The sequence below is a fragment of the Scleropages formosus genome, chromosome 23 (assembly GCF_900964775.1).
Source record: "Scleropages formosus chromosome 23, fSclFor1.1, whole genome shotgun sequence".
Lineage (NCBI taxonomy): Eukaryota > Metazoa > Chordata > Actinopteri > Osteoglossiformes > Osteoglossidae > Scleropages > Scleropages formosus.
In genome coordinates this window covers 14,463,076-14,473,413 of record NC_041828.1, presented here as the reverse complement: position 1 = coordinate 14,473,413, position 10,338 = coordinate 14,463,076, and the positions used below count along the sequence as shown (strand labels likewise).

Sequence of the window (10,338 nt, the reverse complement as noted above, 5' to 3'; positions counted from 1 at the left end):
GGAAAGGTACGCCTTGGATGGGATACCAGTCCATCACAGGGCAACTAAAGCCACACAATCATTTACACGCTGATGCACACATCAAGGGTAACTTAGAGTCACCAGTTTACCTGAAACTCATGTGAACATGAGGACAACACGCAAACTCCACACAGACTGAACCACATTCGAACCCATGTCCAAAGGGGCTGTGAGGCACCAGTGCCACCTGCTGCCTCTCTCTGCTGGCCTTATCACACGATAATACAGCATTTCTGAGTTTTTCAGGCCCATCCGTGGGTCGTGCTCCTCGTTCCAGGCCTAACGTGATTAATCGGGTCTAATTTTCTTACCGTGCAAAAAATGGCTCTACTCTCCAACCGTCCATTTTTTTCATTCAGCGCAACAGCGCTCCGTCCCACACAGCTGGAGATTTGGCCTTGGGGCTCAGCGTCTGTCCCAGCGGACCTTGCTGGCAAGGGCCATTTCACTGTGCACTCCTTTGATAGCGCACACAGGGACACTTGCACTTCATCTCCTTATGAATCCATTCACCTCCAGCTACGAGGGGCTCCTCGTGTACAATAAAGCGCCGTTTTGAATTACGCCTAATTTCATTCACAGCCCACGGCAGGTGTTGCCTCTCTTCCGCGTGTCCGGGGCTGTTCCGTTTCCATAGTGGCTCCTTGTGCGGCCCTGAGGTCCCAGGTAGCTCTTAGTCGAGGACACTTTTCTATTATTGAGTCTAAGTATCCTGTTGACATTTTGTGCGATTCGTAATGAACACAAAACCACATCGGGCCTCAAAAGGGAGTCAAACAAGGGGATCGAGCGCATCTGCCGCGTGGGCGGCTCACGCGCTAATGTCTGGGGTTTTCTCATCCGCACGCCACCTACCTGCACCCCGCCGCGGCCCGGCTGCTCAGAGCGTCGCGAGCGATTCCGACGGCGGCGGGTGACCTTGGCCGAGGGCTGCGGCAACAGTGGCGGGGAACACCTACAGTTTCATTTACGTGTGTGTGTTTTCATTCAGCTGACAGTCTCGGGCAGCAGTGAGACAGAGAACCCTGGAAGCAAACTGTCCAGAGAAAAGAGACGCCGCTCCGCACACACTGCACACACTCGCCGTGCCGTACGATGTATTGACATTGCCGTTTCTCTGGCGCGGAGGACATCCCAAGTTAAACTGGGACCAGCAGGTGGCGTGGTGATCGGAGCACCGTCTTACTCCAGATCCAGGTACTTACCCAGAATCGATACAGTAAAGGTAACCTTGCTGTATAAATGAGTAAATCATCGTAAATACAGGTAATCCTCGGCTGAAGACGGCCTTCCCATTAACCTCATATCGTTTTCGAGCCCCAAAGCTTGGCTGTAATCTCTAACAAGAACGTGCCGTATGATAACATCAACCGGATGGACACTTTGTGTCTGACAGCGACGGCATTTCATTTAAAAAACACATTGGTTTATTTACTGAACATTTCCTTTGCAAATCCATCCCATTTGCTTTTTTCTTTTACGAAAATGACAGTGCTCTGGTGGCGGTGCAGAAAAAACGAAAAACAGATTGAAAAAGGGAAAGTGAAAATAGTGCAGCATGGAAATATAATACTGTACTGTGTTTATATTATTATTATTCTATATTAGTATTATTCTAACACAAATGTGTGAAATCAATGGAAAAACATAACAAAAACCATACTAGGGAACACAGCGTTCAGGCATGTTAATTGTTTTCGTATCCTTATGGTTCCTATAATATAGTATAAGGGGATTTGAGACCTACAACAAGGTCATCGGAACAGAATCCCGTCACAAGTCAAGGACGACCTGTAGTTCAGCACACAAGGCTAACATTGAATCAGGCTTTGAGAAGAGTGTCAGAGAAATTAATATGTACTATTACACGAGGCAGCTGGAGGCACGGTGGATTAAAGGCTATTGTTCTCATAAGGAGGGTATTCAACTTAAATAAGCAAAGTAAAATTTTCTGCTGTGTAAAGAGGTTATAAAAAAAAAAAAAAAGTGAAATTAGCTAGGACACCATGCGACTTCTGACCTCTGGGGGAGTTTACAATCTTCTCACAAGGTAAATGTACGTAAACTTTCAAGTGGCTTCAAAGTGGTTCAACTGCAGTGGGTATTTTGAAATAGGGTTTGTGTACCATGCTGGCAGGTGTAAAAAGCCTTTCCTACTCCCCAGTGCCCAGAAAGAATAACAATGTGATGGAGATTGTCTGTAGTGGTCTGTGTTCAGAGCGAAGGCTCTTAACCACATACAGACAACTACCAGCAATTACCCAAGATCCTATGGCTCGCTTAGTATCCGTACTGTTTCTGATCGTTGCTGAAAATCGCTCGGCACTTGGACCGGATGAACGAAAACACTGCAGAGAAAATGGCTCAGAGCACTTTCCTGCTGAACGGATGGCAAGTATCTCTGAAACTTAAACACACCGTATGATATTGACTCTATTCCGAAGCATCCTGACAGACAGATGTGCATCTAGCAGAGAAAAGCGTGCGCTGACAGGGAGAAGTGGAACAGGACAAAGCCCGTGCCACTTCTATTCTGAAGTGCGGCAATCTTGGTGGCGATGGTGGTGTAGAGCCTATCCTGGAAGCACAGGGAGTGAGACGGGGATCACCCCGGACAGGGTGCCAGCCCATTGCAGGACGATCTCTCTCGCTCGCTCTCTCTCACACACACATGCACATAGACATAATTACACAACTGGAGTCACTAATCCACCTGAAACACGTGTGCTTGGACTGTGGATGGAAACCCATGTGAGCAAGGGAGAACATGCGAACTCCACACAGACTGAGCTGGATTCGACCTCATGCCCTAAAGCACAGCTCAGGAGCTGTGAAGCAACAGCATTACCTGCTGTGCCACTTGGTGTCTGTTTCAGCCAAATAACTTTTTTGCATTTAAATCCAAGTTACTTTCCAGAAGGTCAGATCTTACGGCACTAATAACTTACTAGGTCTAAGGAGAGAGCATTTCAGCTTCAAATCGATTACTAGAAGAATGCATTATACACAGTGAAAGGGGAGAGTGAAGAGACAACACCAATCTGAGACAGAGCCAATGGACATGTTCTTACTGATAGAGTAAGGAGCGCAGTAAAGCAAGATAAACTGTGCCAGGTCAGCCCTTTTGGGTGCCAGGTCAAGCCTTGGACAGATAATGTGGATGTTGTGTTACTTATAAATCAAGATTCCATTATGGGCTATCATATTTCCCTCTTGAGAGCCCTTATCGCTATAATTGGCTTCAGGTTAATTCAAATTAAACTTCCAAGCGCTTGTCAATTTGAGCCATACTTCGGTCGAAACGGCACAATGTTTAGCAAATTGAATTCTATTACTAAAATTAATTACACCTATAGGAATGTTGTTAGGGAGACGGGAGAACAAGGCCATTACAAGCAAATGTTGCTAATTTCCATACTGCATAGATCACTACTCTGGAATGAGATTTTCAAGAGACACAAAGAGTTTACGCACTGTGACATTTATTATTTACAAAAATGCAGGTATTTTAAGAAGTAACAAAACAAAGGGAAACAAACATGGAATTTTCTTTTACAGGATATAATTATGATCTTTTCCTGCCCTAGCCAAAGAACTTGAGCTTTAGCCTCACAAGCTGCCTAGGATGTTCACGCTCACACACCTTGGGTTCTGGGACAAGTTTGGTGTGAGTCACATCCCTCAGCCAGAGGGACCGAATCTCCGCAGCCTGTTCGGTTGCTTCGGACACACCGGAGGTCAGGGGAGCCAGGGTTAGCGTGTCGAAGGGGGACTTCGCCAATCCTAGGGTTGTATCCTGAAACTGACACCAAACTTTTTATCTTCGGTTCCCTTTAGACAAAGTGCAGAGACACCCACAAGCCCATATGCGCTTGCGTTCAAAGCATTTGGCAGAACACTCCAAATGAAATAAAGATCCACTTCACTGTGGATGACTGTTTCTGACACAGCGGCCAAACGGGGACATCCTTCCCCAGCATTTAAACGCACAAAACAATTTATATCCAGAGTGATGAACACAACAGTTCTCACTAGTCCAGCTGTGCACAGCTGAAAGAGAAAAGTTTGAGACGGAGGCCGACAGTATAACACCTAAAAGCTCGATTACAAGGTCACTGAATATTTAAGCATTTAGTTACGTTGTGGTGGAAAAATAGTTATTACACAGCTTGATGGCGTCTCCAGAGCTGCTGGGATCCGTTCTGCAGAGTGGGGCACAGATCTACTTAAAAAGCTGAGAAGTGAGGAAGGCGTGTGCAAACAGGATGATATCTAATTTTAAATTCTGTACATGGTGACCGTTGTGTGGAACTGAATTACCGCAACTGAGCAATTTAACAAGTCAAAAAAGTTGAACCGCATGCAGCTAAACCATTTATAAAGTTGTGTTAAGCTTCATCACCACCCTTCATACATAAGTAGAGTAGCTGATAGAAACCTATTTACATAAGAATCTGTGATACTGACATGTTCACCCAGAGTCCTCAGGGTGAAAACAGGGTCACCTGCGCGTGGGGCATTTCAACTGGGACCAGGCGGGTCTTCCACAGGTGAGAGAGATCAGTCCCTGGAAAAAACTGCATGTGGGATCCAGGCTCATGGATGTTTGCCTAATAACCGGGGTCAAGAGCTTTAATATGGACATTTGGTAGGCAGAACCAAGCCAAGGGGAGCTCGCGACTGCAGCTGTCATCCTGAAACTTGATGTTCAAGTAGAAGTCTCCGGTGTAAAGGAAAAGCAGAGCGCCGACACAGATACGGTTTTCTGCCGGGTTGACCTGGAAAAAGAGAAGAGTAGCTCAACCCGTGCAGGAAAAATATGGTACAAAAGACAATTTAGACCCATAGGGCCTTGTTGCTTCACTGAAGAAAAATCATTTATTTCAACTTGAGATGCATAGACTCTCTTTTGGAAAACTTGTAACACTGAGTAGAGTAATACAAGTAAATGTCATGCAAATATGATGAGGCAAGTCTTTATTTGAACAAGTAATTACTTACAGTGGCGCTAACCATAGGGGACACCTTAATAAATACATAAATAAAGCACGTAGATCCCCCCCAGCTGATGCGATGCTCACTCACCGTGTCGATGTGGAACGTGTTGGAACCGATGAAGGTGACAGCGTCCTGCAAGTCGTAGTTGTGGACGCCGTTCTGGTAGTCCTGGAAGAGGACGACGGTGAGCGCGAAAGGGCCGACCGCATTCTTGCTGCGGTTGGTGAGCTTCACCTCCAGGGGCACCGTGTCTCCAACCCTGCAGTCGGCCACCATGTCGCAGTCGCAGGCCTTTCCGTTGACCAGCACATCTGCAGGGCAAAGAAGAGGAGCACCGTAAAGAAACGCAACCGAAGCTCTCTTCTAAGCACCACACTGGTAAGTACTGACATAGGCGCGCGTGCATGCACTTACAGTGACATGGTGACACAAACACTTTGGCCCAAATGCTCAGATCAGCGTCACCGTGATTAATACATATGTCTGACCGTTTCCCCAACGGGCGCCTATTTTAGCACTATTGCTGTTTACTTTGTCACTTGTGAGCTGTTATTGTCGAGGTTCCAGGTACCAAATGGGTGACATAAGTTCAAATTCATAAAGCTGCTGGTTTCCACTTTGGGTCCATAACTTGTTTTGTTTTATATGACTGTCAGAAAACAGCACAAAGCGAGGGATATTGCTAAGCCGTCCTAGCGGGATAAAAGAAGGTTAAATAAAACCAGAGAAAATAACAACACCGGGACTAAATGTGTGCACTGTGTGCGTGGATCTTACAATGGACCTGCACAATGTCTGCCGCTGAAAAAAATTATGTGGGAAAACAGATCTCTTCAGCTCTGTCCTTAAGTAACATACATACAAGAGCCACAGCATTCAAAGCATCCCTTTTCTAAACTCATTTACAATCCTTCAAATTCAACTGCTTATAGAATTCCATTAAAGCATCCCCAGTGAGGGATCAATGATTTGCCCTTCTAAAATACACTGTATTGACATAAACCTGAGGAGCGGGAGCTTGGGGACCCAAATGAATTCAAAGTGCATCCTATCAATCTCATGCATGACTAATTTCTGTCAAGAAGGGACAAATGAGATTGTTGGAACACCACCCCTCTCCCACCTACACACTCGCAGAAAGCTGTCTCCCTGACATTTCAAGCCATGTTGAATTAGGAGTAAATTCAATTTCGCTAATGTGTCACGAATCTCGATGGAGCGTCGTCGTCGTCGAGCTGGAGTGGAGGTGCCGCTGTTTATTTTTCCACGAGAGGGTTTGCGTCCTCCGCCGCCGGGGAGAGGCGAGCGCCTCCTCTAATTGGAGGAGCACGGAAGGATGGCGGTGCGAGAGGACCGAAGGGTTTTTCTCCAATCGGTTCTCTACATGCGCGCACACATTATGCACACGTTCACAACCCAGGCTGCCGTAGAGTCACCTATGCATGCTTATACAAATGTAACTTTAGGGTGTTGCCACAAAATTGTCGAAGGCACCTAAGATAAGATGCATTACAGACACTTTCCTGTCTTGGGAGGCTAATGTCACAGAGAGGAGCGAGGAATGACAGGGTTCGAGCACCGAGGTGGTGCACACAGCTTACAGTTCTAAAGCCCCTTGCTTCACTTGATGACAGGATATTGAAAAACTGTTCCGTATACAGCTTACCATTGACTCATTGACTGAACACCCATCGCCATGTCTCCGTGAATAGATCTGCGCTAACCACAGGGTGATTAAAAACAAGGGTTCGCTCACTTCTCATTTTCTTAAAAGAGTGTTTCATTTAGAAAAATAACCGTGTACAAAGAAACTGACAAAAATCTGCTTTTAAAAACAAATTAATTTCAGATGTGGAAAACAGGGACTCAACAGTTCTTGTTTACCGCGACAGGTAGTTTATTTTGGTGACTCTGGCACTGCAGGTCCTGGATGCGAGGCTTGCGCACGCACGCACGCACGCACCACTGGCAGCCAGCCGAAGGAGCTGGACCTGAGGGTGTGCGGTTAAAGCTGGCCATTTGATCCTTGGGATGTATGGCACCCCATCCACTAATCTTAACCCAGGACACATTGAGGTGGTATTGGTTCACAGGGAAAACAATAACAGGCAATCTTCTTACAACTGAGAGAACACTGTGTGTGTGTATATTCCGGTGCTGTAGAGTCGGAAGCAATTATTGGGTTACTGGAGTTTGGGTTGAAGGTTTTGTGTACCGAATCCACAGCCCTGATATATTTACTGTCCTCGCCTCCTTGATTCCTGCTGTACACTAATGAGTGTTTCATCTCCTCTTCCACAGACACAACTCCCTCTTATTGGAAATGAAAAAGGCAACACGTGTCATGATAGAGTAGATATGTGACCTGTGGGTTGCCAGTCCAAGTTGCCCTGCAGGAGGGGCTCTACTCTGGTGCTCTAAAACAGGGTACAACACTAATCCTGAACTGCTTCATAAAAAAAAAAAACAAAAAAAAAACATGAAGGTGTGTCAATGGGTAAAATCACCACTAGCTTTGATTAAAAGCATTGGCTAAGCAACAGAAAAACAATAGTAAGCCCCGACTCTCAGCGATGTGTTCTTCGCCAGCACTGTGGACACCGCTAATTCCCCTTCCCCCACCAAAATGGGATGGTGTTCCCGCTCGTCGGCCACTCGCAGGAACCACTCGGCCTGCTTCCCGCACGCTCCACTCGTGGACCTAAGGGACACGGCGCACATATTCGTAGGCGATCGTGCCAGTCCTAATGCCACACATCACTACATGGTTATATTTAGTCTTCAAAGGCTTGTTGCTAGGAGATGTGCAAATTATAGGCACATCTGCTCTAAACAAAACACATTCCACTACATTAAAAGTAGTGTATGCGTGAGATGAGCTCAAAGGAACCGACTCAGGTGACCAAACGGCCAAGTCATAATGAATTAATAAAGTAAGGTATATTACCCTTAAGTCCTACTCTTGTGACAGTTTATGTGACAAAGCATATGCAAAAACTTATTAGAACAAAATATATTACACACAATGGGGAACCAAATGCACGACTGAATAATCCAGCAATTAATACACTGACATTAATACATTTCCTGTGCTGTAGTTACACTCAGGTAACAGCAGTCAGTCTGCAACACGTAAGGATTTCTCATAAACAGCACTCTACGCTCAATTTATTTGCAGGAGTTCACAGATTAAAAGCTCCCGAAGTCTCACCGTGCAATATTCGGGCATAAGAAGGCTTCATACTAGCTGTAAAGAAAGCAGATGAAATTATACTGATAACTAAGAAAATATTTTCTTCATGGATAAACAGAATGGCAGCTGATCGTGTCCAAACGAAGCTGGGCAGCACTGCTGGGTGACACCCTTAGGTCAAAACAAATAATTTTTTATTAGAAGCCCCCATCTACGGCAAGGAATGTGTTGAGATTATGGTGCTCCACTCACCTCGATCCACTGCCAACAGCAAGGAACAGCGCTGGTGCGGCAGCGGTTAGCCCTCCGTTAAGCAGGTGTGTGATTTAGAGTAAACACCCTCCCAGGGATGGCCATGATACAAACCCAATGAGCTAGAATTAACGGTGTATATGAAACGACTTCATTTTCAGATAGAAAGTTTAGGCTCTCCAGCAAGGGTCTGGCGGGGGGGGGGAGTTGCTTTACCCCTTTAGAACAGCACCCAAAAACAAAAGGTGTAAATCATAGCGATCCCTCTGGAGTACAACCAGCTTCAGTTACAAATGTCTAAAAGGGCCCCAATTTGAGCCTATTGATCCGTGCGCTCGGACGACGCTTTCAACCGGGAACGTTTCACGTCGCTCTCCGCCGCCGATCGGAAAGCCGCTCACTTTTGAAAGCGTACGGAATTGGTGTCCCGACAGAAAAATAACCGCGCGGCAGCGCTGTCACAATACAGATAGCAGCAGGAGCACGCTGCTTCCAGCGCACGGGCCTCACCTACCGTTCGCCACACAGCGCCAGCTGTCCGGCGCCGAGTCCGTGGGCCGCGCCTTAAAAGAAGGGATGCGGTTGATTGAGCGGGCAGATCCGCCGGGAAGCCGTGCGTCCTTGCGTAACGTGCTGCTAATGCTGCTGCTATTAATCTCCTAAAGAGTGTTTAATCTGCGACACACAGCTGCCTGCAGCGCGGTGCAGGAGCGGCGAGCCACGGCGTCACCACAGCAACCGGCCCTCACCCAGCACGCGCACCGGCTTGGGCAGCCTGCACCCCGGCACACGCGCGGGCCCCCCACGGCGGCACCCGCTAATCCTCGTGCCGCCATAACCGGCGGAGCGGCTTCGTTGAACCGTGAAACGGGGGTAATATCGGCAAAACGATTTTAAAAACTCATCACGTTTCCTGGTTTATCAATAACGTCTTAATTACACATGGAGGCGTGTGCGGTCGTGGATCTTGCACACGCCTCCTTCAAACATTCGAGCATCAATAGGCAGGCAGTATGCTGAGCAACAGGTACATTTACATCTATTACTTCTTCGGACTCTTTTCTCCAAAGCTACTTACAATGTTAAGCTACTTATAATTACTTCTCCATTTATACAGGTGGGTAATTTCAGCTGGAGCAACTTGGAGTAAGCGTCTTGCTCAAGGCTACTGCATAAGTGAGACTCGAACCTGCGGCCTTTGGATTTTTAAGGTAATTTTTCTTGCCTCGCTGTAGAACTAAGGGCTATTACAGAGGATGAGTGGACAGCGTTGAGCATGAAAGACACGTCAGGAGTGGTACAGGGATGTCTTTGTCTCGCGCCTGAAGGTCATGTGTACGGCCCCTTCGTTGGAGCACGGGCTGTTTGAAACGTACGAACTGGGACTGTGTCAAAACCACTCCACGTCGGGGGGGGAGAGAAAGAAGAGGGAGGTCTGAGAGAGCACATCAGAAATTCACCGAGGAGTGCTGCTAAATATTTCAGCTTGTTCTTCGCAGATTTCTGGGGGCAGGTGGGGGCCAGCGCCTACCCGAGTGACCAGGGGGGCGCTTCGGCAGGATGGCCGGTGCTCCAGGAGAAGAGCGGCGCAGCCTCCGGCCTTGAGCTCCTCCAGCGCAGCGGCACGGCAGAGTCTTACAGCACTGCCGGCGGCGAACACTGCCCCCTTCCCGCGCGGACTCCTACCAGGCGAGCCCAAGGAGTTTGAGCAGTTCCCGTAAAGGTTGCAGGCATGCCGTAGCACGGCTAAAAATAACAACGCAGCATCTGATGCCTGCAGCCATCTGCTCCTTTTATAATTATCGCCATAACAACCGCTCGAGTTATTTCGGTGGTCTTTTTTTCCAACAACTGGCTTTTTAAAGAATTGGCTG

General features: G+C 47.3%; 1 protein-coding gene across 2 annotated transcripts in view; it reads right to left on the bottom strand.

Moving 5' to 3' along the window:
- Positions 1-3,496: 3,496 nt before the first annotated feature.
- Positions 3,497-10,338, bottom strand: part of trappc9 (trafficking protein particle complex subunit 9) — a 197,336-nt gene continuing 190,494 nt past the window's right edge. For both annotated transcript variants that reach the window (XM_018731819.2, XM_018731820.2), the window contains 2 exons: positions 5,107-5,330; positions 3,497-4,799 (listed from right to left, as the gene is read on the bottom strand). In XM_018731819.2, the coding sequence (XP_018587335.1) occupies positions 4,632-4,799; positions 5,107-5,330 (392 nt within the window). In that variant the 3' untranslated portion in view covers positions 3,497-4,631. The remainder of the gene's footprint in view (positions 4,800-5,106; positions 5,331-10,338) is intronic.